The sequence below is a fragment of the Pelobates fuscus genome, chromosome 2 (genome assembly GCF_036172605.1).
Source record: "Pelobates fuscus isolate aPelFus1 chromosome 2, aPelFus1.pri, whole genome shotgun sequence".
NCBI classification, from domain to species: Eukaryota; Metazoa; Chordata; class Amphibia; order Anura; family Pelobatidae; genus Pelobates; species Pelobates fuscus.
Window position 1 is genome coordinate 54915014 of NC_086318.1, and position 27824 is coordinate 54942837.

At 39.9% G+C, this 27824-nt stretch overlaps 1 protein-coding gene across 2 annotated transcripts in view; it reads right to left on the reverse strand.

Annotated features, from left to right (window-relative positions):
* Positions 1 to 175: 175 nt before the first annotated feature.
* The window catches only part of ATP6V1C2 (ATPase H+ transporting V1 subunit C2), a 46183-nt gene continuing 18534 nt past the window's right edge, over positions 176 to 27824 (reverse strand). For both annotated transcript variants that reach the window (XM_063440875.1, XM_063440876.1), the window contains exons 4-13: positions 26972 to 27057; positions 20930 to 21024; positions 20618 to 20709; positions 19586 to 19684; positions 18892 to 18960; positions 15000 to 15092; positions 12846 to 12939; positions 8499 to 8596; positions 7943 to 8072; positions 176 to 730 (exon numbers count right to left, since the gene is read on the reverse strand). In XM_063440875.1, coding sequence (XP_063296945.1) covers positions 638 to 730; positions 7943 to 8072; positions 8499 to 8596; positions 12846 to 12939; positions 15000 to 15092; positions 18892 to 18960; positions 19586 to 19684; positions 20618 to 20709; positions 20930 to 21024; positions 26972 to 27057 — 949 coding nt within the window. In that variant the 3' untranslated portion in view covers positions 176 to 637. The remainder of the gene's footprint in view (positions 731 to 7942; positions 8073 to 8498; positions 8597 to 12845; positions 12940 to 14999; positions 15093 to 18891; positions 18961 to 19585; positions 19685 to 20617; positions 20710 to 20929; positions 21025 to 26971; positions 27058 to 27824) is intronic.

Below are 27824 nucleotides of genomic sequence, written 5' to 3' on the forward strand. Positions count from 1 at the left end.
TGCCGCTGGCGGACAGCATGCAGGAAATGGAGGAATGGAGCCGGGAGCATAAAGTTGTTTTGATTCAAATATCCATAATTAAACAGGCATTGTTCCTTTTAAAACAGTGGGAAGGTTTAAATATCCCTTTTCTAATGCAAATTTATATAGTAGGAAATCCAGGAAAAGCAATGAAGGCATTTTTAAATTTTATTTTCTCTTTACACAGACGTTGTCCAATAAGCATAAAATCTGTTTAATAATGTACAAATAAATACTATAAAGTTGCAGTTACACCGGTTCTTTGTAAAAGACATCAAGGGAGTTGCTTGCCACACAATTCTGTCAGTGAATCTCTGATCCCTGAAAATTAGTAGTTTTAAGGTATTCTGCCATTTTTGGGATCATTCTATTTATCTGTAAATACAGTCAATCACTGGCTGATATTTACAGTTTGCAAATGTTTGGAACAATGCACAATAACCCTCTGACAAAAGACATTACATTTTATCACGGCAACATTACGTTCTTATGTGTTTCTGGGATAAAGACTGTGTAATGACATAAAATGGTCACTAGAGGCTGCAATTCACTATAAATATCTTGCGAATTTGTCCAACTAGATGCATTTATAAATTACTTCATCTCCATTCATTAATCAAAAGTCTAGATTTGTCAGGTCAATCTTAAAGCAGACATAAGGATAATAATCTTGATTGCTGAGCTGTAAGCCAGGAATGTCCATTCCCACCTGTGGAGATAAAATGTATTTTGAGAAATGTTGCATTCATTGTAAACGATGTGTAATTTAGTGAGTAATTGCAGGACATGTCTAATTCTAAAGGTGTGTTTCTATCCCCATGTTATACTAGGCCTGCATTTAGTACTGTGAACATCTTACTTCCAGGATCTTACATTACACATGTTTACATTAAATTCCCTGTGATTAACCCATTAATCTCACCGCACTGCTCCTTCAAACCTCCACCCTACCCTCTCCTTCTGATTTGAATTTCATTAAATTTGCATTTTCAAACCTATCTCTGCTAACTGTGCTGTTATCTATCGTCCCCCTGGTTCCCCTCTCCTCTTCCTTGACCACTTTGCTGCTTGGCTTCCCTACTTCCTCTCCTCTAATATTCCATCCCTAATTCCTGGGGACTTCAATATTCCCATTAACCCACCCTTGTCCTCAGTAGCCTCAAAACTACTTTTAATGAAGACCTCTCTTGGGCTATCCCAGTGGGCTAAGTCCTCCACCCATGTAGCTGGCAATACCCTTGATCTTATTTCCTCTCATGAAAGTACAATTTCTAATCTCTGCAACACTCCATTTCCTCTCTCAGATCACCACCTCTTATCATTTGCTCTCAATAGCCCTCTACTCCATCATCCTCAACCTAACCCTCCTCAACTTAGAAGGAATCTGGATTATATTGACCTCCAGCAGCTATCCGCTAATATTGATTCCCAACTTCTATCCATCCCTACTTTCTCCTGTCCCTCACTGGCTATCTCCTCATATAACACTACCCTCACCTCTGCCCTGGACGCTGCAGCCCCGCTCCAAACATGCACCTCGAGGAGAACACGCCCAACCGTGGCACACTAAATCAACACGCTACCTGCAGAAATGCTACCGTTCTGCTGAATGCTGCTGGAGGAAGTCACGCACTCGATATGACTTCCTCCACTACAAATTCATGTTGCCTTCATACAGCACAGCCCTTTCCCTTGCCAAACAGTCATATTTTTTCTCCCTCATTAGTTCATGCTCCCGCAATCCCAGGCATCGTTTTAATACCTTTAACTCCCTTCTTTGCCCTGCTTTGGCCACCCCCCAAACCAACCTTACAGCCAATAGCTTTGCATGCTACTTTACTGACAAGATTGAGCAGCTAAGGAAGAATTCCCACCACCTTGCCCCTCTCTTTGTCAACCACACCTGGATCCTGCTTTTCCTACCCTTCAGACTTTCTCCCAGGCTACTGAACAAGAGGTGGCTACGCTTTTCCTTTCCTCTTGCCTGCTTGATCCTGTCCCGTCTCACCTTATCAGATCTCTCTCCTCATGTCTTGTGCCTTCCTTAACACATATCTTCAACTGTTCTCTCTATTCTGGTGTTGTTCCTGCTGCCCTTAAACATGCTACTGTAGTACCCATCTTAAAAAACCCATCTCTTGACCCGTTCTTCCCGTCCCATATCCCTGCTCCCTTTTTCCTCAAAGCTTCTGGAAATACTTGTCTTTACTGGTCTGACTTGTTTTCTCAATTCCAACTCTCTCCTTGACCCTCTTCAGTCTGGCTTTTGCCCCCTCCACTCTACTGAGACTGCTCTTATTAAAGTCACTAACTACCTAATCACAGTTAAGTCCAAAGGGCACTACTCCATACTAATTCTTCTTGACCTCTTTGCTGCCTTTGACACTGTTGACCAGGTTGTCCTTCTCCAAACTCTTCAATCACTCTGTGACACTGTCCACTCTTGGTTTTCCTTGTATCTCTTCCAACGCTCATTCAGTGTCTCCTTTTCTAATGATACCTCCTCCCTTCGTCCTGTCTTGGTTGCAGTCCCCCAAGACTCTGTATTTGGTCCCCTTCTATTTTCTCTTTATACTACCTCTCTTTGCAAACTTATCACCTCATTTGGATTCCAATACCACCTGTATGCTGATGACACTCAGATATACCCCTCCTCCCCAGACCTCTCCCCTGCCGTTCTGCAACGTGTCACTGCTTGCCTTTCTTCCATCTCTGATTGAATGTCCTCGCGGTTTTTGAAACTTAATCTCTCTAAAACTAAACATCTTGTCTTTTCTCCTACCAATAATGATACTCCTCTCTCGCTCTCCCTTCAAGTTGGTGGTACCCACATCAGCCCATCCTTGCAAGCACGCTGTCTTAATGTTATATTTGAACCTCACATTTGAGCCTCACATCCAGTCTGTTACCAAATCCTGTAGATTCCACATTAAAAGCATAGCCCGCATCCGCCCCTTTCTGACGTAGGATGCTACTAAGTAGCTTGTCCATGCTCTAGTAGTCTCTTGCATGGATTATTGTAACTCTCTCCTAATAGGTCTCCTAATATTGCCCCACTAAAGTCTGTAATAAATGCTGCAGCCAGACTGATTTTCCTCTCCTCTCACACCTCTCCCCTCTGTCAGTCCTTACATTGGCTTCATGTATCCTATAGGATTCAATTCAAAGTACTAATCCACCCCTATAAAGCACTAACCAGTTCTAGCCCCTCCTATATCTCTTCACAGATCCATAGGTATGCCCCTTCTCGGTCTCTCCGCTCTGCCCATGACCTTCTCCTGTTCACTGCTCACACCCGTACGGCCAACTCACGCTTGCAGGACTTCTCGCGGGTGGCTCCTTTCCTTTGGAATAGCCTGCCTACAACCATCAAACTCTCCCATAGTCAATCATTTAAATCATTCAATCATTTAAAAAGTGCCTCAAAACCCATCTCTTTAGGAAAGCTTATGGCCTGCCAGAGTAACCTCTACCTCACATACCTGTCTCTTGCTTTCTCCTAAAGGGCAGCACTCTTTTCTCTCCTCCAGCTCTGCTTCCCTCCACCTTGTTTGATTGCTACCTCCTGTCCTGTTGTGTTTTACACCCCACCTCCTATAGACTGTAAGCTCGTTTGAGCAGGGCCCTCCTCAACTTATTGTTCCTGTAAGTTTTTGTAATTGTATTATTTATTGTTAAATCTCCCCCTTTGATAATATTATAAAGTGCTACGGAATATGCTGGTGCTATATAAATACCAGTAATAATAATTGTAGCAGAAATGCATCTGCCACGTGTTCTTGGAGGGGCCTGCTTGCCAGCCTCCTGCCTTAGAACTATGGCCCCTGTGATAAACCTGGCTCAAATACTTTAAAAGGGCTTGGTTCGTGCATTTGGAATTATATGGTTCGGGAACCCAACAGCCGCACGAACCAGAGACCACCTGGGAGCTTGTTAAACCCTATTAACACTTGGTAACGATTCTAACTGCAGTGTTCTAATTGATAGTATAGGTGGCCGCTGTTCGCATGAACGGCCACGAGGTGGCGGCCATCTTGTTCGCACCAACACAGGCAACGGTGTTTGGGCATGAATCTCATGAAAATGAAATCGGACACAGCAACTCCCGAACACCGCTGGACTTCCATCATCGCCTGCATTCGGTTCTACACAATTTAGAAGAGCACTGTTCGGTGGAATCATTCGTCTGAACAAGGGGAATAAGCTCCACGGTAAGACCATTGACTATGTTCGGTAGTTTGTTCGTTTTTAAACTACCGAACTAGAACGATCGTTAGCCCTGATTCTATGGAACTATTTTGCACATAGGACCATGCGTGCGGTCGGTCAAAAATAAGACTTCCAGGAAACTCCTGAACCAATCTGGGTGATTTTTGGATATGTTGTTCACCCAGATCAGGGCTATCAGGGGATATAACTTTTGTGTCTGGAGATAATTGAGTTATTACAGTACTTGACTCAATTATCTCCCAGTTACAGAATAGGGATTGACCTAGTTTGTATGGCAGTGTCCTTGATCTGAGAGCAAATGTGATTGCGTATTTGTTTCTACTGTGGTTTACTCTCAGGGCCAGGGGGTAGTGCCCCTTGGGTGGGGACTGTCATAAAAGGCCAGTTGTGGTCCCATTAAAAGGAGTTCACTTCACCCTCAACACAGAGCCTCCTCTCGTGATTATAGGGACAGCTATACCAGCTATACCTTCTGTGCTTGGGTCCAGGTTGGGTGGAGGACAGCAAGGGGCTCTGGTGCGGTACTTATAGTACTCCAGGCTACTAGGAAGCAGCGATTGGCAGAGGCACCCAGTCTGGGTGCCAGGCAGTCCGTCACAATAATAATAGTATTAGGAAGGATAATTAATATCAGATTTTGTTTTTCATTATTCCACACATTTTGATAAATGTAGCCGGTAAGGCCAAATTGGAAATATTAAATATGGCATAAGCATTTAAATATTGCTAAAACAAGACTGCCAGATTTGCTTAGGATGTTGTACAAGGTCATTTTATCTCGTTATTCTAGAAAATATCACCACACCCATTTAGCAAGAGAAGAGCCGTGAACACATACTCTAACCTGACAAAAATATACACTTGAAATCTATATCATATATGTTACATTTTGTGTTTTATAAAAAATCTTCCCCAACTACATTCTGATTATTCCTACCTTAGAATATAGTTTATCCCATTCTAAATGATATAATCTTTAGTTAAGCTGGTCATTGTCATCCTGAGAACAACTGAGCTGCTTTGCATTTTTCTATTAATTTAAGTAAATTAAAATCACTTGGAATTGACAACTGTCAAAAATCCCTTTATTGTGAATCAAATTTCCATTGTCCTAATCGCATAGTTGTGTTTAAACGGATGTAACCAGTTAGAGAATTGAGAAAGAACAGAGAGGGTAATACATTTCTAGGAACTAGACAACATCCCAGAGCACAAATTGTGGTCCACCTGCATTAGTGCCAGAAGTATAGAGTTCTCGCAGTTATTCAGAAGACTGCGTTATAGGCAAAAAATAAAATAAAGTATGTTTTGTGTATTTACGTTAATGATGAATTAATAAATTGCCTGTTCCTACAAAATTTGATTATTGATATTCCTAAATACATCTGCAGAAAATAAAAATGTCATATTGGTAAGAGGACCATTTATGCAAAACCCTCTTTGAAATGATTGAAGATTTGGGGGGGTACATCATGTCTAGTGATCACCATTGCAATGTTTTGTACCTGATACTATAGAATATGGAATACAAATACTTAAAGCTTAGATTTGGCTCAATACGCCTAATAATCCTCTTTTGAAATATAAAACAAGACAACCTATGATACAACCAGGGCCGGGGTGGCACAGGCCGGGGTGGCACAGGCGGCCGCCTTAGGGCGCACCGGCTCTGGGGGCGCAAAATTCCAGTGACCGGCAGGAGGGAAGTGCTCCCTCCTGCCTGGTCCCCTCCTGGATCCCCGGAGCGGAGCGGCGCGGCGTTTGGCTGAAATGAATTAGGAGGCGGCGAGGGAGCTCTCTGATCTCTCTGACCGGCTCCCTCGCGCGCCTTTTGCTGATGCCGCGGGAGCCGGAATATGACGTCATATTCCGGCTCCCGCGGCATCAGAAAACAGCCTGCGAGGGAGCCGGTCAGAGAGATCAGAGCTCCCTCGCCGCCTCCTAATTCATTTCAGCCGCACGCCTCCCAGCAGCCCCACTGGACCACCAATGAGAGACCCACGCCAGCTCTCCAGGTAGGGAGGCTGGGTGGGACATTTAAATTTAATTTAGATTATTAATCACTGTGTGTGTATGTGTGTGTGCATGTGAGTGTGAGTGTGTGTCTGTCAGTGTGTGTGTGCATGTGAGTATGTGTGTCTGTCAGTGTGTGTGTGTGTGTCTGTCAGTGTGTGTGTGCATGTGAGTATGTGTGTCTGTCAGTGTGTGTGTAAGTGTGTCTATGAGTTTGTGTGTGAGTGAGTGTGTCTGTTGGTGTGTGTATGTCAGTGTGTGTGTGCGCATGTGAGTATGTGTGTCTGTCAGTGTGTGTGTGTTCGAGTATGTGTCTGTGAGTTTGTGTGTGTGTGAGTATGTATTTTTCTGTATGCCTGTCTGTATGTATGTATCTGTATGACGGTATGCCTCTGTATGTATGTATGTGTCCGTATGCCTGTATGTCTTGTGCGTATGTTTCTGTATGTCTCTGTATGCATGTATGTAACTGGATGTATGTTTGTCTCTGAATGTCTGTATATATGTCTCTGTATGCATGTATGTAACTGTATGCCTTTATGTCTCTGTATGTACGTATGTGTGTGTCTGTGTCTCTGTATGCCTGTATGTCTTTGTATGCATGTTTCTGTATGTATGTATGTGTCTGTATGACGGTATGCCTCTGTATGTATGTATGTGTCTGTATGACGGTATGCCTCTGTATGTATGTATGTGTCTGTATGCCTGTCTATATGTATGTGTCTGTATGACGTTATGTCTCTGTATGCATGCATGTATCTGTATGTGTGTATGTCTTTGTATGCCTGTATGTATGTATGTATGTGTCTGCATGCCTGTATGTCTCTGTATGTATGTTTCTTTATGCCTGTATGTCTGTATGTTTGTGCCTGAATGTCTTTGTATGTATGTTTCTGTATGTCTGTCTGTATGTATGTGTCTGTATGACGGTATGCCTCTGTATGCATGTATGTCTTTATATGCCTGCATGTCTCTGTATGCATGTATATCTCTGCTTGTATGTCTCTGACTGTATGTGTCTGTATGTCTCTGTATGATTATTGCTGTCTTTGTATGACAGTGTACCTGTATGACTTTGACTGTGTGACTGAAAAATGATGCCTGTGTGCCTGTGGCTTGGGAGGAAAGACACACAGGTGAAGATGCATTTTTTTTTTTTTTTAATGAGGGTTGGGGGCGCCAAAATGCATCTTCGCCTGTGTAACTAAAAATCCTAGCACCGGCCCTGGATACAACTTTAAGAAAAACTTAGGGATCTGGGAAATTGTAGTCGCAGAGAACACAGTAGAAACATTCAACTGTATATACCCCACTCCCTCTAGAATGTAAGCTCATGGAGCAGGGCCCTCCACCTCTTTGTTTCTGTACGTCCAGATGTCTGGTTACAACTACATGTCTGTTCGTCCACCCATTGTACAGCGCTACGGAATCTGATGGCGCTATATAAATAATAAAATAATAAAGGGATACTGTAAAGTACAGCTAAAAGGTTCAAGGAAAGGTTTGAAGGAAAAATTAAATAGAAGATTCTACATACTGTAGCCGCTGTGTATAATGTATATTTTATGTAGATGGAAGGATAGTAGACACATGAAAATATCCTTTTATATTCATTTGTAATATAATTGTCCATGTCATTTTGACCCGTCAGTGGAGACGTATTGTGCCTAATACTTACATCCTTCATGTTTGCAGCAGCTGCCTCGTCCAGATGCCTGAAGATTGCATTTAGCACATCTCGCAGTCGCTTCATTGACTTTTTATTGGGATGCAGAACCACGGCCTGAAAGTTCACTGGCAATCCATACCTTTAAAAAAAAAATGGCACCTTGGTAAATAATCTCAGAACAGTCACTGTTATAAGCGTGAAACTATATATAAAGTAGAGTACTAACTAAGCTGTAGTAAGAACAAAACATTATAAAACTCCTCAATGCTTTATGTAAATTCACGATTTATTGTTGTGAGTCATCTACATATCTCATATATGTCACTGGGAAAACTCAATTTTAGGCACAGCAATTCAGAGATATCATGTTTCTACAAGTCTCCCAGAATTCCCAGCTTGATATGCAAATGAGCACAGACAGGCAACATGTTAATTATAATTTACATCTCTGAAGAACGTTAAGAACATTTGAGGGTACCATGCATATTTTAAGGTAAATTTGAAATTGATAAGCAGTGTAATAATAACTACTTTGTATTTTCAGATTTATATATTTGGCTCTCACCGAAGGACAGACTCAACAAAAACACGCAAGGCTTTTATATGAATCAAGGCTATGAACGCTTCACTGAAGTTTACTTTCAGCCATCGAAGAAGGGGCCCCTGGAAAAAAAAATGTCAATCATGAACATAGCTAATTTATTAGTAACCGTGTTATGTGCAAAAGATAAAAACTCAATATAATATATATCTTGGAACTCAATATAACTCAATATAACTTGGAAGTGAACATTTCTCCTTTAAGGGGGGGAAATGTGGAAATGATCACTTTTTAACCGGTAGATCTACCCATTATTTTTTCTGTCATGTGCTTTAAATTCTGCCCATGTTAGCAGTAGACTTGTACATAACTTTTTTTTTCCAAATACAATTTTTATTGTGAATGCAAAATACATGGCAAACATGGAAGCATCAATCATAGACAACAATACAATTATAATAACAATGGTGATAATGCAGTTGGCGTATAATAAATTCACTTTTCCCCAGAAGAAACAAAGTGAAAACTAAATAAAGACAAACATAACTCAAACGTCCAGTCCTATTATAGTGTTAGTAAGTCACAGTCTGTGTGGTCACTAGAGTATCCCAAGGAATGTCCACGCGGCCGATCACAAGGTTTTAGAAAGGGGAGGCACGTCCTATCTGAAGGATTAGATGTAGAGCAAATTATTAGAAAAGAATATAATGTTGGTGGACGAAAAAGGTTCCACTGGGAATTGAGGTAGAGAATAGTGTACTTCCCCAAGGTACTTGGTGGTTAATCTGGGGCAACATCTATTGTGTAATGCTGCCTGCTAGGCCATAGTATACCCTATGGCATTCGCATGAAGCCAGTATAGCCGTTGGCACTTGATACGGTACATAAGCATTATAATAGTAACATTACTTGTGGCTACAAATCTTGTGGTAATGGAGGGGATACCGGTGGGTTGCTAGAGGTGCAAAGGTATATGGCAGTGGGCAGTTCCACTAGTCCCAGTGATCTGAGTAGATGTAGGGCAGAAACCCATGGACGGATGGAAAGATCCAGTAATTGCATGAAACCACACTAAACTCTAGGAACTGGATGACCGGACAAGGCAAAGCTAATTAAACTTAAACAAAACTAAATACTATAACAATTCTCAAGTCCTTTTCGTGTGTTGTTATCCCTAATTCGCTTCCATTAAGGGTATACGTTGCTTGTGTATTCTTTACGCCAAAGTGCATAACTTTGCATTTTTCAACATTAAATTTCATCTGCAATTTGAGTGCAGTCCCCCAGTCTATCCAAATCCTTCTGCAGCAAAGTAATATCTTGCTCACATTGTATTATTTTACAGAGTTTTGTGTCATCTGCAAACACTGAAACATGACTTTCAAGTCTGTTCCAGACCGAAAAGACGGACAAGTCACAGGGATGGAGCGAGTGGGGTCCATAGCAAGTCCAGCATGAACAGAGCCTAGAGGCCCAAACTATATACAGTGGTTGGAACCAAAAGAGAATAAGAACAATGATCTTACTGTTCCTCACGATTAGGGGAGGGGCGACTCAGCGGGTCTTTGGCCCAGTCCGGCATGAAATCCTGAAGGAACTTAGACACCTCAGCCACCAATGAGAGTGCAATTGGCAATCTGTAGGCCAAGAGTGGCAGGGTAGAGAAGAGCAAAAGGGATCCCTTTATTGTATAGCTATGAGTGGGTGTAAATGCCTTTCACATTTGAAAGACTTGCACTGAATAATCAGTATTTTGTTCATAGAAACATATAATGTGACGGCAGATAACAACCATTTTACAGGATGAAAAGGAGCAGTGAATTGCACTGCAAGCACCTCGTGTGGCACCTCTCCACAGGTGTTTTGAGTGTTCCCAAGGCCACTTCCGCTCTCTGACACCTGGGTGTATGAGGGCGATGACCCTGAGGCAGGCCGCAGTGTGGTGTATGCTGGTGTGGCCTATCAAATAGCATTGACTTCCGACAGGTCTCCATGATGTTTTGAGGCTTTTCTGGCCTGTTTTGAGGCTTCTCGAACCTCCAACGGCACCTTCCCACCACCAGGGAGCACACAGTGCCAGAGCACCCCCTGGAACTAGTCAGTGTGGCCCCAGATTGCGGAGGTGAGTTTCAGAGCTGGAGTAAAACGCGGACAGCTAACCTGGCAGCGGAACCGGAAGCCAGATTTGTGCATTTAATTCCAGACGAATTGCATTCCGCCCCAATTTAGGCCAATCATTAGTTGTGCAGATTTCCATATCTCCAAAGGGCCATATGGATGTATAACCAAGCATGTTTGTTTGCTTTAGGATGCATTATTCTGCCCATAGCACCAAAAAAAGAGATGATTGATGGGAAAAAAAGATGGTTGATGGCTAGGGGTCAAATAATTGATCAAAAGAATGGGGAAAAGGAGGAGCAGTTAAAAATCTATTGTATGTGTTATATATTTAATAAATATACAAATATAATATATAAATACAGAAATGTAGATTTTGTTTACTGATCCTCCTCTTTTTCCCTTTCTTGGCTACTTTTTTTTAACTTCATATTTGAACCAAATAGTGTAAAAATGTTCCTACCAGTGTACTGTAAAATATATACATCATATCTAAATATATTTAGCACCCATTTTTGTTCGTCTGAATCGTTTTTCATGGATGATTTTCAGAAAAGCAAGTCCCCATGACATTTGTCAGAAGTCCCCAATAAATTTAATTTTCCTAATAAATGGTTCAGCGAAACCATTGTGTTCCACCATGCACAAGTCTATTTATCAGTTATAAGAATAGATTGGATTTTGGTTTATTAAAAAAGACGCACATGGATACATACAGGGTATATATAAGTTCTAACTGTAATAAAAGGTATATTACATTAAGAAGGTTTCAATATCTTTAAAAATATTGGCAAATGGGGCGGGGCCTGACAATCATGGCGACTGGTTGTGTTTCTTGGGAGCTCCAAGGAACACACTAAGGAAATCTCCTATTTTGACTGAAATAGCCAAAACCGGGCATCAAGCGACTTACCCCTAACTATATGTGAAGAAGGCCCAACTTGAGAATGCTTCCACCAGTCACCTCGAGCACTCCAGACACCGAGCTTCACTGAGGCCTAGTGAGCGCTGAGGAGGGGAGAGGCGGCTGCTCTCCCAGACTGGCGCGACCGGAGTGCGGAATATGCGCCTGGAGCCCTGCTACCCCCCCTTTGGACCGGCGGGGGTTATCCCGGTCCCTACCCTGATGGCTCCCAAACCCTATCTAAGAGCAGCACCAGAGCCGCAAACACCCGCGAACATGGCGGAGCGCCATCTAAGATGGCGGACGACACGTGTCCCCACACTCCTGGAGGGGAGATACCTGATCCATGCTGGCGCCTAGAGGCAATCTTCGACGCCTTCTGGAGAAAGCTGGAAAGCAGGCTGAAACCCAAGGAGACCACCGAGGCACCTCCTGAACCACCCCGCTACTCCCCGAAGCGTCCTACTGCACACACCACGAGCCCGACATACCGGAGACAGCGACGACGGCCTAAGCGACGTAAGGCAGTAAAATCAGCCGGCTGGCAAACTGCAAAGCTTCCTAACCCCAGCAACATGCAGCAGGAAAAGCATAGGGTCAGGGAGAGGAGTAGAATTCAAATGCAGCTTTACGTTATGCAGGAGTCTCCCCTGGCTGACAATCTAAGGAGCCAAGCACCCTGGGACACTAAATTCCCTATAAGAGGGATAGGATGATCACCAAGATGGGCCTCTGACCCCAGCGCCTACCCAGTCTGGGGTACCTGGGCAGTACTGGACTTCATACTTGCCATACTTGTATAATCTACTAGAGTTGTGCCTCACACTTTCTTTGCTTTACCAGGTCCAGAGGGTAATGCAATCTATTCTGCTGCCATTCCTACAACCTATTCTGATGGGGGGTTGGGGCTGTCTGGGGTGGTAAACTCTACTGTATCCCTTACCTTACCATGTCTATCTACACACAGTACCTCTCTCTTATCAGTAAGGGGATATGTTATGTCATGTCATGCTTGTTAATTAATCTACTTTTACTACTCTCATGTTTCACCAACGTTACTGCTACTATATAATATAAAATTGTGCATTGCCTAGCGATTACCCTACTTGTTACTTATGCTAAACAGCTCGAGGATTGCCTTTGGGGTACCTCAAGCCAGTTTGTGTCCATAATATGCACTGCAAAAATAAAAAATTCAAAAAAATAAAAATAAATATTGGCAAATATAGTTTTTTGTGACTTGTTACGTATACCTCCTGTGACTACTAAGTCCTAAACAAAATTAAAGCAATTTTTCGGCCAAGGTAAATGAATAGAATGCCATGCACTCTATATTAGCTGTTACTTACATAGTGTTGTTTCTTATCAGCTGCCAGTTTAACAATCTCATCTTTTTCCGACTGCAATTCTTTCTCGTTGAAGTAAAATTCACGTACAATGAATCTGAGGAGTGTGCGGAAAATAGAACAGTACAAGAACAAACGTTTCACACAAAAGTATGCATCAAGCAAAGAAACATACACTCGGGAGACTTCACCGAACACAAATATTAGTGTTTCAAAATAGTAAAATGTATCACAACAATTATATCGTCAGTGGAAGTACCGTTTGCGTGTGAAAAATGCAAAAAACTGCATTTTTACTGACGATATCATCGTTGTAATCCATTTTACTGTTTTTAAATGATAATATTTGTGTTTAGCGAAGCCTCCCAAGTAAAACAGTACCCCCCATGTACAGGTTTTATGATGTCCTAGAATGTTACAGGGTTAAATATAGGGCTTGCGAGCCAAATTCTCTGGACTTTCAGCCTGGGTTGTCAGGCAGGTCCCTCAAATTGTAATTAATAAAATGACTTGATTATGTAAAAATATTATAAAAAAAATATATGTGTAGAATTTCAATTTATATACATATATATAATTTTTTTTTAAATATTTGTATTTATATATATACATAGAGAGAGAGAGAGAGAGAGAGAGGGAGAGAGATATATAGATACATATATGTATTTATAATATCATTCTAAATGTATTTTGAATTTAATACATATGTATATTAATAACCAAATACAGTTAGAACAAATAAAAACTGGTATATAATTAAAAAAAAATTCATTTTTAAAAATGTATTTATTGATTATTTTTATTTTATATAAATATATAAACAATTAACATCATTCTACGTGTATTTTAATATTAATATATATATATATATATATATAAAGGTAAAAAACAGGAGCACTCGCTTGGATTTTTCAAATGTGTATTAACCGTTTAATCACAACTCAGCATCAACGTTAGGGTCAAAACGTTGATGCTGAGTTGTGATTAAACGGTTAATACACATTTGAAAAATCCAAGCGAGTGCTCCTGTTTTTTACCTTTATATCTACTGGCCTGGAGGCTTTTTTTGGGTTGAGTGCCAGAGTCTGGTCTGATATATATATAATAAAATACACTTTTATTAATGGTTTATGTATGTGTATGTGCATATAAAAGTACTTAGAATAGATCATATATATATATATAAATATATGATCCAAGAACTTTTATTTACTTTATTAAACTTTTTTAATAACTTTTATTAACTTTCTAAACTTTTTTACAGGCATTAGGGGGACTGCCTGAGAGCGCAGCAAAAGGAAAAACAATGATACTTCAAAAAAGAGTAAAAATAATTATAAGTGCTCCCATAAGGAAATCATGAGAATGCCAATTTCATATCTAATTTCAGTCTATGCCAGAACAGCCTTGTATTTGATAAAAACAAAAACAAAACAATACAACACTGAGTTATAAATGGCAGCCACTTATGTACATTTCTAATACCACTGCTAAGAGTATTTAAAGGAACACTATAGGGTCAGGAACACAAACATGTATTCCTGATCCTACAGTGTTAAAACCACCATCTGCCACTCCCTTGCCTCCCTAAACATAGTAAAATCTTACTTGTAAGTTAGTCTGCAGCTGCTGGCTCTGCCCCTTTCTGCTTCTGACTTGCCTGCTGTCTGATGACATCATCAGAAGTAGTGGTCTGCGCCAATCACAATGCTCCCCCATAGGATTGGGTGAGACTGTCCAGGAGGCAGATCAGGGGCAGAGCCAGCACAAGTCAAACACAGTCCTGGCCAATCAGCATCTCCTCATAGAGATGAATTGAATCAACGCATCTCAATGAGGAAAGTTCAGTGTCTCCATGTAGAGGGTGGAGACACTGAATGGCCGTGCTGCTCACAGTGCAGCACTGCCCCAGGAAGCACCTCTAGCAGAAATCTGAGGCGTGGCCAGTGGGGTTAATACTAGGCTGTAATGTAAACACTGCATTTTTTCTGAAAAGACCGTATTTACAGCAAAAAGCCTGAAGGGAATCATTCTACTCACCAGAACAAATGCAAAAAGCTGTAGTTGTTCTGGTGACTATAGTGTCCCTTTAATATGTAGAAAAGAGCTACAACCAGTAGTTAATAACAGTTGAAATAATTAAAAACTAAACCTTACTTGTTTTCCCGAGCTTTGGATTTAAATTCCTCGATTACTTTTCTGAATAAGGTCACTGTAAACAACCCGCTCTCAGCATCCTCCGCAATCATTCTGCAAAGAGAACAAGTATCATTGAACAACAAGAAAAATACTGGGTTTCCGGACCTGTAGTCATCAGTTGGCATGGCTTTGAAAAATTCCGGTGTTACAACCTAACAATTCTATACTCTACAGCTGGGCATCCTACGACACTCCAGATGTTGTGGGCTACATCCCCCTGACAGACAACTGATACTTTGCCAGCATTATAGCTGTGAGAGCATTATGGGAAATATAGTCCACAACATCTGAAGTGCCAAAGGGTGCTCTAGAGAAGGGGCTCCCAATTATTTTTTCCTGTGGAACCCTTTGACATAGCTCAAACCTTTTAATTTGCAGAGTGTAATGTTTTCTATTTTGGCAAATATCGTTTTTTTGGTATATATGCACTAATTTCTACAGATAGTAAACAGATTGTAGTATTTAAGAGCACGGGTGCTTTTATGTGTAGAGTTGGTTTTTGTATATCATTTTAGCATTTTTGGATGAAGTGTTTTTAAATGCGGATGTACATTTGTGTGTAGTATTGATTTTTGAGTAAAGGATTTGTTTGAATGTTTGTATATAAATTTTGAGTTTGAATTCAGGAGAGTTTTGCATGTAATGTTTGTGTTTGCAGGGGTGTATTTGCATGTTGTGTTGATGTTTGATTGCTGGAATGTAGGCACATACACTGCCGTATAAACACATTGACACATACACACATACACACATATTCATTTACACACAGACACAATTATACACACCTTGACACATGTACACACCTTGACACACAGGTACACACACTAGCACATACACTCAGATACACACTGACACACAGATACACACACTGGCACATACACACACACACCGTTACACACATACTGACATATACACCCACACTGATGCACAGATACACACACACTGGCACATACACACACACACCATTACACACATACTGACATATACACCCACACTGACGCACAGATACACACACACTGGCACATAAACCCACACTCAAACACACACATTGGCACACAGATACACACACTGGCACATACACACATTCAATTACAAACAGCGACAAACACCTTGACACATAGCTATACACACTGACACACATATACACACTGCCAAATACAGACACACATACAAGCACATACACACACACACACACACACACACACATACATACAGACATATACACACACACACAGGTACACACACTGGTACATACAAACTCAGATACACACAGTGACACATACACACACCTTGACACACAGACAGACACACTGACACACAGATATACACACTGTCACATACACACAGGCACACACAGTGACACTTACACACACACTGACACACAGATACACACACTGTCACATACACACACAGACACAAACACACTGGCACATACACACACTGTCACACAGATACACACACACTGGCAGGCACACACACACTGACACACAGATACACACAGTGACACACAATAACACATACATACACCTTGATACACACACTGTCACATACATACACAGAAACACACATTGGTACATACACACAGATACACACACTGACATATACCCATAAATACACACACCCTCAGAGACACACATTGACACAGATACACACACAGGCACATACACACACTCAGATACACACACTGACATATACATACATGTCATTAGTTTTATATTTGTAGTCACCCTCCTGTTAGCATGTGTCTGCAGGAGGGTGACTTGCTTGGAGTACTGCTTGCTGAGGCTGATCTGTTGAGGGTCTGCAGCAACTCACTCCCTGCCTCTCTCTTTCCAACCTGGTGCTCTCTATGTCTGGGAGGAAGTGACTGGCTGTCATTTCGTCCCAGCATCCGATACTACAGGGGCCCTGTCGCGCTCCTAGCGGGATGCGGCGCCTTACCCCATTGGGTGGCCCTACCTGCATGGGTAACAGGATTGGTAAATCACAACGGCCATTTAGAATTGACAAAATTACAGCGGAACCCCAGTTTTCTGTTTGCAGAACCCCAGGGTTCTGCAGAACACCAATTGGAAAATGCTGCCCTAGATCATTAAACCATTAACCCCTTAAGGACCAAACTTCTGGAATAAAAGGGAATCATGACATGTCACACATGTCATGTGTCCTTAAGGGGTTAAACACCAGTTACAATTTCACACTTTGAAAAAGCCTAGAAAAGGTGAAACGCATTAGTGTACTTCTGTAGCCCATGGATCAGCGCAGCTAAGAGAAATAGGCATTGACAGAGCCAGGAGGTAGGCATAGCAGCCACAGTTAGTGACAGCTAGCATGCTGGGTAGGGCGGAGCCATAAGCGGAGTATTTATACCGGCCATTATATGAAGTGGTCATTTTAACTGAACCTAAGCTTACCTGTCAGTTGTCCCTCCCACCCTCCCTGTATTTGGTTAGGTTAGTTGATTTCCCGTTTTTTCACAGCGGCTGGGAATGGCCTGGTTAAATCAGAGGGTAGATTGAGGAGAAAGTGGGCATCCTGAGGTTTAGTGTGGATTGGGCAGTGCTGCACGTGGTTGGTAGGTTCGAGCCCGTCGGTGGCTCCGAACCTGGGGTTGTGGTGGTGTCTTGGTACACCCTACACTGGAACTGATGGGTAGCGGTATCTTGGTACACCCGTACGATGGATATGGTGGGTAGCAGTGTCTTGGTACACCCCTACAATCGATATGGTGGGTAGCGGTGTCTCGGTACAACCCTACAATTTAACCTGGTGGAAATGTGGTCATATTGGGCGGCCAGTTTCAGTATTAACATGTTATTTAGATTGTTATCTATTGTTATTATTGTGGGGTCATTGCTAGGGGTATGGTATGTAAATGGGGGGATGTTAACTTTAATAAGATTTGTTGGCAATGACCCCATTTGTTATTCCTTAATTATTTTATTATTAATTTTCAAAAGCTGTGGACTGATTATTTCCAACAGTATAACCTGTGTCCGTGTTTTAATGGGGGTTTGGGTAAGGTAAGCGCATATGCCGGCAAATCCAACTGTGTGCCTGTCAAGTATTTGGTTTTACCCTATCTTTTTATTATTATTATCTATTTTTTATTATTATTTTGTATTGTGTGTTTTTTTTTTTTTTTAAATAAAGAACTTTTAAAAATATTTTATTACTTTGGACCTTTCTGTGCTGTTACTCATCTCCTGAACACCATATCCTTGGTGGGGATAGATACCACCTTCAACTGTAGGATTAAGCAAACCTTATTTTCTCACCCATACATAAGTAGATTTTTATTTGCATTTTATATTGACATGCAACGGTGTGCACTATACAGTCTTTTCTTCTTGTTTTATATTTTAACGTAGAGGACCTGTACTAATTACATATCCTAGAGTGGGAATTCAACTCCACGCTATACCCTGGGAGCCATTGTAGAGCTCCATAAAACATGAGTTTATATCTATATAAAAAGTAATCTCTGGTATACTACACTATATTATTCTTCTGTCTTTCTCCCATGAGATATTTCCCAACCACCTACCAGGATTAACCAACCTCTATGCTGCGCTATATCCACAAGTGGGGATCATACTGCTCAGGTGCATAAGTTGGAGCTACATCATAGCTCTAATAAAGTGTAAATGCATTTCTTTTCTTTTTTCCTTATAACAAACTAAAGACATGCTACACTATAAGTTCATGTATTCTCTATTTATATTCCATGTACTACTGAGGAGATTTAAGGCGCTACATCCTTCCCTCAATTTTCCTATATCGTGTTAGATAATTTCTAGGCAACAGAATAAACAGATAAATATGGCATTAATTAACCTTTCCTACTTACTTAGTTGATCGAGGCACGACCATGTCAGACAGCGACTCATATGTTTTTTGCCAGGGAGTGTAACTTGTCCTTCAAAAGCATAAACAGATTATTTAATTGCACAAGTTATCTCAGTATCCTGCACGTTAGGCCAAGTATATTGATGCTTGATTAGCCTTGTTTTTTTGTTTGATTACACTGTACGCCTGTTGAGTACGAATCACCAAATGTTATAAAACAATAAAAATAGTTAACACTTCCTATAACAGCAATAAAGCTGGACACAAAGCTCTAGCATACAGCGTATACAGGAAACCCAAGTTATGTTCTCTTTCTGTATATAAACTGCCCCGTCGTGCATCATGTAAATGTTACTGATATGGAAACGAATTAGTCCCCGAGTACGTTGAGCATTAGTGTTGACACGTCACCTCTATAAGGAAAACATCCGCCCACTCAGAATAATTTACTAAGACACAGCACAGCTGAGGAGTGCAGTCTTCATTTCACCCAATGCAACCCTCTCTGCAATATTTCTTTTTGTAACCATTCTAGATGTGGTCACTGTATCCAGAGTAAGTGGTTATATTATTGTTATAATATTACAGTCAGATAACAGTCAGGGAAATAGAGAAATAAAAAAGGATTCATTTTAAAAGTGACAGTAACTCTTTATGTTTTTTTGAGAATGGAATTTTAATTTTTTTAAACTTACTTTGGAACAACCACAAGAAGTGTTATGAGATATTCCGAGTTCAAAACAAAGTCTTCTTTATTAACAATATCAGCCAAAGTTCTTGTGAGGAGATTGCCCCTGGATAGCAAAGCAAGAATATTTTAATCATCTAAAGATTCACTATGCAGCAAAGGATAAATTATCATAATAAAATTAGACCAGGGTTTTGTGTGATATGAACTGCATTCCCATTAAAAACAAAGGAAGTTCAGAACCGGTTGAGAAATTTCAGCAGCCTCCTTGTCCTTAAAGGGCGAGTACATTTTAAAGGGTTCTACAATCAAACCAGTGTTTTTAGGAGGGCATGCAGATAGGATAGAAGCACAGGGTTGAAGCTCTCCTAAGGAACTCAATTTAATAATTTACAAAACCAACATATCTGAACTTTTCAGGGGGGTGAGGGGGGTGCATGCAGAGAGGAAGCACAGGGTTGCAGCTCTCCTAAGGAACTCAATTTATTCACATACAAACCTGACATATCTGAACTCTTGAATAAGCTCAGTCACATCTGGATTGGGGACATCCTGGTGACCAAATAGACACTGTAAAGCAGCCTCTTTCTGCCCTCACAAATGGTGGCACTGCAGGGCGGCCAACTTACTTTGTAACTTGGCACGGGGGAGATGTTCCATGAATGACTGTTTGTGTATGTGATTGTGTATGATTGAGATTGTGTATCTGTGTGTATGTATATATGAATGTATGTGTATGAGTGTGTGTATATGTGTACGTGTGTGTTTGTGTATGAATCTGTGTGTATCTATATTAACGGTTGTGTCTGTATATATGTCCATTTGTGTCTATATTAATATATCTGTGTACATGAATGTAATTACGTGTGTATGTGTATATAAATATTAGTATGTCGATGTAAGGATAAGGATGTTAAGGTGATGCAGAGGGAGACACAATTGCTTTTACAGTTGAGGGGGTGACAAAATACATTTCCGTCCCGAGCACCATGTAATCTAGATATACCATGTTAAAATAGTCCCATACAACTACACTTACACAGTCTTTCTCTCCAGACTCTGAAGGTTCCCTTTGATGTTGTTGTATGTAAGAGTCCTTGATTTTAGATCCGTGTCTATCTGCGACATTTGCTGAAAACAAGATAATTATATTATTGTATATATTCTTCACTGTGTGTAAATCAAGGTCACATGAATTTAAAAATCATTGCTGGTCGTCATTGAATCTACAGTGAATTCACCAAGGGCTAAATTTATAGAAAACTCCAATCTAATGTGTGCATAACTTACAGAAAATAAATAATATTTGAATCCCCCCCACCCTGCAGACATCAACACCACAGTAAGATACCTTGGATAGGGATTCGGTTAAATTCTTAAGTGGTTGCTTCACTGGGTACTTTGCCATGTCCCACTCAAATCGTGATATGTAGCTGATAAGATCAACTGAAAACAATGAACAAATAATGATTAAACTCCAACAAAAAAAATGAATACTCACTTCGCAACCAGCAGGGGGAGACATTAACATAACCTTATCATAATGTTATGATCAATATCGATACGAATATATATATATATGTTAGTATAGGCTACAATGTTATATAGTGAAGGTTCCTGTGCATCCAACTCATCTTGTAGCAAATACGTGTCTGTTAATCCACCTATTGTGCAGCGCTATAGAATTTGTTAGCGCCATATAAAGAATAATAATATTAATAAAACAGTTGATCATCTGAAAACAAATATTGCTAATTACCAGTCTGCAGATGTATATTTTTTTTACATGAATCCATCAGATTTGCTTTTATTTATTTTATTTCCTATTACGAGGTATATTATCTTATCTAGACATTGTGTTCAAGGAACTGCTAATGTCTGGCTGGAACTGTATTCACAGCTGACGTTTTCGCTATCCAGCTTTATTAGGACTTTAACATGGCATTACGAGAAGAGTAATGTCACTTTAATACACCAGTTGATTCAAAGTACAAAGGACAAACTTGCAGGGGTAATGAGCCTTAAATTACAGGTAGTCTCCAGAACACTGGGACGTTGAACAGGTACACGGCTAATGATACGAGCCAGGATCTGCTTCTTGTGTTCTCTGCGATAAATAACCCTACCTGCAACTTTCCACCTGCTACTAGCAATCATGAAATAGACACCAATTACACCGCGCATCAGTTTTCCATTGCACTAAAAGCATGTGTGTGTGCTGCTGACTTTTACATATATTTCTTTTTAGAAACATTATTCATAAAATATTAGTCCTGAATAGATCTAAGTTAAGCATTCATACAGGTTCTAAAGGAATAAAGAGTTTTCCATTCATTTCAGAAAATTCTGTGGAACATTCTGATTTATTTATGCTAGATTTTTACGTCCTGCATTTATAGCATTATACCTTTTTTAAAAAAAAATAAATCATGAATTAGAATTTTAATAAGTAACAAATGTCTAAATTAGAGAGAGGTTCATTTATAAACAGAAACATTTTCAATTATTTTATTTATATCGACTCATTCAAAAAAAATTCCCATATTTCAGTTTCAAAAATATGCAATTTTTGCATATTTTGCCAAGCCGCAATGTGGTGATGCAGGAAAAGGTGACTTTTGCTTACCTGAAGCTGTTCCTTGTGGATGCTGCCATCTTCTTCTGTGGGATTCTCTTCGACTCCTGGAGCTCCATCTTCCAGGAGCCGACATCAGCGCTGTACTCTTGCGTATGTGCAAGTGTACAATACTGATGTCTATGGAGGATCCTGCGAGGCCACAGGAGCTTCCATAAACAAAGCCTTTTGCCCCTCAGTCATCACCACTAGACTGAGGACTTGACAAAGCTTGGCAGCGGTAGTTCCACCTTTTTGTCAAGCTTTGTCAAACATAGGAAAAAACACAAGACAAAGTAGCCCCTATATAGTTTGACTGGGTTGGGATTTCAGTGAAAATCCAACACAGTCAATGTGAGTTTTTCATTAAGATTCCCTCCTCAAATTGTAGTAAAACCTAGTGCCAGGTGAAGCTTTTCCGTGCCTCCTCCTGACGTCATTGGTGGCACAAACAGTTTAATCACAGGGTGCACAAGCCTGTGATTAAACCATTTTGCCTTCTCAGCACGCTTGCGCGCAGTCCAGGCAGGCAGGGTGAGGGAGGCAGAGGAGAGAGCGCTTTAGAAAAAAAACACAAATGTACGATAGGAGGAGGCATAAGGGAGCTTCCATTGGGAGGGAGGGTGATAGGGAAAGCTGGCTTCCACTTTTAGGCAAGGGAAAGATTTCTACTTCTGTGGACATAATTTCTGCACAGAATTGACATTATGCAGTCTGGAACAGAGTCACGTGTGCTGTGGATGCAACTAGCCCCCAGCACACAATTACAAATATCTCAGTATGTGCAGTGTGTTTCATGTTGGTTGGAGTAATCCTTTAAGTTCAATTGGTGTCCAGAGTGACAATGTAAAGAGACAATGTAGGCACTATAATGATTTCATCTAACTGAATTCTGGTATTTGCATTCAGTGTTAAACTGTTCCACACACTTCCTTGTAGCCATACCAACAATGGGCGCTGTGATAGGCTGAAAGATTTAGAAGTGATGGACTGCTGGAGACTCTGAGAAACTTTCTAAACATAGTTTAGCTAATATGTCTAAAGACAGCAACTGTAATCATCAAGCCATAAAACGACAAGAAAAAAACAACATCTATTTTGGATAATTTAAATGTGTTTACTGCACATATCTCTTTACAAGTTTAATTTTTCTGTATAGATGTAGATGGTATACCATTAACCACACATTTGCAATTATATTAATTACCAGCTGGTCACAAAACATACACATACTGTATAATTAGTATAAAAATGTTTCACAAGTTTTTTCAGGTAACATGCACTCAACATACTGAAAAGGAATTGTTAGACAGACTGCAAGAGCAGAGTGCAGCCAATGGTATCCATTATTACTGCAAAGCTTGCTCCTGATTGGCTGCACACTGTGTTCTATTCTACAATACATGCAAATACAGGTGTTTAGTTGATAGCACAGATATTCCTACACAATGGGATAGAACTGTGCAAACCGATAGTCATGATACACCGATAGAGGCCTCGGTCATGGTACATGCAGAGCTCTTACACAGGAAAGATAAAACTCACAACAGAGAGTGGCGTTGTTATCTGAGTCATACGGATATCGTGACCCGGTTACGAGGCCATTACGTCAGAAATCCATCGTAACCTGATCACTGTATCCCTACAACTAGACGTGTCTTGTCAAGCCAGGTCCTCTAAAGTCCATGCTAAAAAAAAGAAAGGCTATAAAACACTCCAAACTTTAATATGCTACATACTGTGTGAGCATTTCACTTTACTCTTCTTTCCTGGAACAAGACAAGTTGTAAGGTTTACAGCTTTAAAAATAAACAGCGATAAACATATTTGAGAGTTCCTAGTGATTTGCTTGGTATTATGGAGCATGCCCATTGGCTGAGTCAGCAGAGGTGCCAACATTTGCACGTCCAAATTCACCCTCTCTGATGACCCAAGGCCAGTTAGCGCAATGCTGTTCCCCATACTCTGACCCCCCCAAACCAATATACACAATTTTTGACACAGTTCATTATAGCGTTCAGGTTTTTCCAAAAATATACAGAAGTTTGGGGCAAAACCACGCCTTTATCTATCTTTCCGCAACATTTTCCAATAGGAGAGTTGTCTTTTTTTTTACTTTTAATCTGCAACTCTAAAATTTGCAATTAACTGAAGCATATATGTCAGCGAAAAGTGTCTGAAATTTCTACCTCAAAAAATATGGTTAACGTAATGATAGGAAATAACCATATTTTTTTCCAAATGCTTAAATATCAAACACACACACAAATAAACATGCAACACAACAACACAAATAGTCATACAACACATGCACACACCATTATACAGACACTCATACACATGATGGGCTGGCCTGAAATTGAGGAGGGGTCTTGGCAGTGGGTTGCCGGCTGAAGAAACTCCCCTTGCTCAGAGGTGTGTCCAACTATGCAATCTGACCAAGTTTAGAGTAAGTTTATAAGCGTTTATTACATACTTTTAAAAGTTTTTGTTGGTTTATTTAGCTTTGTATCTTTGCTTTCAAGTGTTTTCTCACTGGTTAAAAAAAATAATTGTTAAGTGATGCATGTTCCTTTAAGGACAAAATAGCAGAACTACAACATGAGCAATGGTCGGACTTCAACAACTTTGGCCTTAATTTTGAAAATTCACTTTGAATTCTCAATAATTCTCACTTTAATGAATTATCCTAAATTACCCTGCAAATCTGGGTCGCCGGGACTCTCTAATTTCTTCTAAACGTTGCCAAGACTTAACACATATTCAATGTATCCACTGGAACTTTGCAGTGACCTAATTAAATCTCTACAGCTAAGTGGGCAAAAAATTTTTTTTTCAAAAAAGAGGAAACTCCCGTAGCTGACAGATGTGTCCAATAATGCAATCTGACCAAATTTATAGTAAGTTTATAAACATTTATTACATCACTCAATGTTTTTCTTTCTTTATTTTGGTTTGTATATTTGCTTAGAAGCTTTTGCTTGCTGGTTTAAAAAATAATTGTCAAGTGATGCATGTCCCTTTAAGATATTATGTTCCGTGTATATACAGGACTCCGGTTGCTGACTTGTGTAGGAGATCAGGGACTAATATGGCTGTACTGGTAGCTGCACATGTCACTAGAGCAGGAAAGGCATATACATCATATACAAGTCAAGCTGCTGGACTTTGCCTGAAAAAGCACTCTGTGCAGTGTGTGGTATTCACATGATATAGGAGTAAACGCAATTAATTAATCATGGTAGGAATCTCAAATTAACTCAACCCAGAGAATGTCTGCAAGAAAAATTATTAGGATTTTTTTTTTTAAAATACATATTTCTGATTCATTCTTATTCAGGCTACTGAGACCCACAAGGTCAAAAATGCAGACTATGGCTGGGTTCTGGTCACTGACCATGTTTTTGTGTGTTTTTTAAAAAAATAATGCTATGTTTAAAACAGTGTCCATTACTAAGGGTACCTGGAAATATGCAATGAGAAGTCTGAAACATGATGCCTGTCTGTGCTCATTTGCATATCAAGCTGGGAACTCTGGGATCATTGTGGAAACAACATTTATCGAGTTTCTGTGTCCAACATGGACTTTCCAAAGTCCATCTTAAAATATGCTTGTGTCGCATTACAGTATTTTTTTGTATTCATTCATTCTACATACATGGATAACTAAATCCATCCTAGACAATCTCATAAAATTAAACAAAACCACAAGCAAGAAAAAATTAATTTGCCATCTTGAATTTATCCATAGGAAACACAATTCTAATTAATTTCACCACTAACATCGGGTACATTTACAAAATGGCTGTCAAAGGAGCGAGTTTTAAATACTGGCTTTCTTAAATTGATACTGAAATTATACTGGGGCATTAAAGCACCATTAACGACTGTGTTTTCATAACGACGTGGGTAAGGTTAAGGGGCAGCTTAGAGTAATGTTAGTGTTAGGTGGGAGGTTTCAGTCAGTAAAGATTAGCCTTCTAGTTATTGTATAGAGTGGCCTCTGGGCTATAGCATATTGCATACTCAGTATAAACATTTTGACACTTATCTTTACAATGCTAAGAAAACATTGAAAATAATAACTGAAATATACAAACCTACAAACAAGACACAAAACGTGTTGCTTTGGTGCAATAATTCATTTTAATGATCTGTAGGTTCTACCAGAGAGGAAGTTGTACACACAAGGGGTATGAAGGGCGAATATTCAGATGCACTTGGGCACAGTATGCTCCTTACCCCCTCCCTGTGTACTTGTTTCACTCTGTATACCTCCCAACACTGGTACCTCATTGGACGCAGGACACCAAAGAACCAATCAGAAACCTGAAATCATGATGGGCCCGATGGATCCAAAACTGTTGGGAGGTATGATGTGACATGGTATTCAAGGAAAACTGTCATAATTCTTTTATAATTGATGGACATCTTTAAGTCCTTTTTCATTTGAAAGTGCAGCTTAGTTGGGACCAGCTCAGAGCATGTTTTTAGATGTCTAGGGCTTCCATGTAAGCTAAAGATTTGAGAACAGTGGATTACCCTTACTCCATGGCTGCCTCCATAGGGTGCCGGTAAGTAAGCAGACACATTATTGAAAATAGGTATTTATGTATGAGCATGTATTACAAGAGGTTACAGACAGGCTCGGATACGTGTATTATATATTATTTTGCATGATAAATCATCATGGCAATTTTCCTTTATGGAAATTTTAACTTGAAGATTTAAGAGGATTATGCCATCCTCTGCCTCTAGGTTGTGATTGAGGGCACCTACCTCCATTTGCCAAAAGGTTTTCCTGTGCCTTGTCCGTTGAATCATCCATGACTTCTCCTATGTACTGAGCAATCTTCTTCATCAGACTGAAATGTGAGCGTCAGAAAGCAGGTGAAAATTACTTTGATGCACGGGTTCAATATGATTACAGTAAACATGTTAATAAAAACCTCAATAAGTCCTGTCCGTTACCAATGAAATGTCAATAATTTCTGTTCATTATCAAAACAAAACATTCATAAATTATGTCTATTATCAATGGAAATATCGATAAATCCTGATCATTGTCAAAAAATATCAATAAGTCCTATTATCAATAAAAATATTAACAAATCTGATCCGTTCTTAATGAAAATATTAATACTGGCCATTTACCCATATTAACAGCTAAAAGCATTCAACACAAAAACTGATCATTCTGTTCTCTAATCTGAAGTATGTTGTATTGTATTTGTTGGTGACTGACACACATTGGTGGACTTCGTCTTTATTCAGTAAGTGGTCCTAAAAAAGTCCTCAAGGCACACTAGTGGCCATGGTATAACATTTTAGACCATTTTAAAGTCTGTGCTCACACATTGTTCAAACTCGCATGTAAGTATGTTTGCCATAGATCTCCTTAGCCTTACATTATATTTACAGTTGCAAAGTAATAAATCAGACATTAGAATCCTAAAGAACAATAGATATTTTCTTAATTAAACCATTGACCAAAATGGGGTTTCCACTTTCCACTGGCCCACAAAACCAGTTTCTCTGCATTGGACTAATAGATTTTAAACTAAAATCAAATATAAAAGAGGACAATTCATAATGTGTGTTAATATGTTCTATGAATTACATATTATCAATT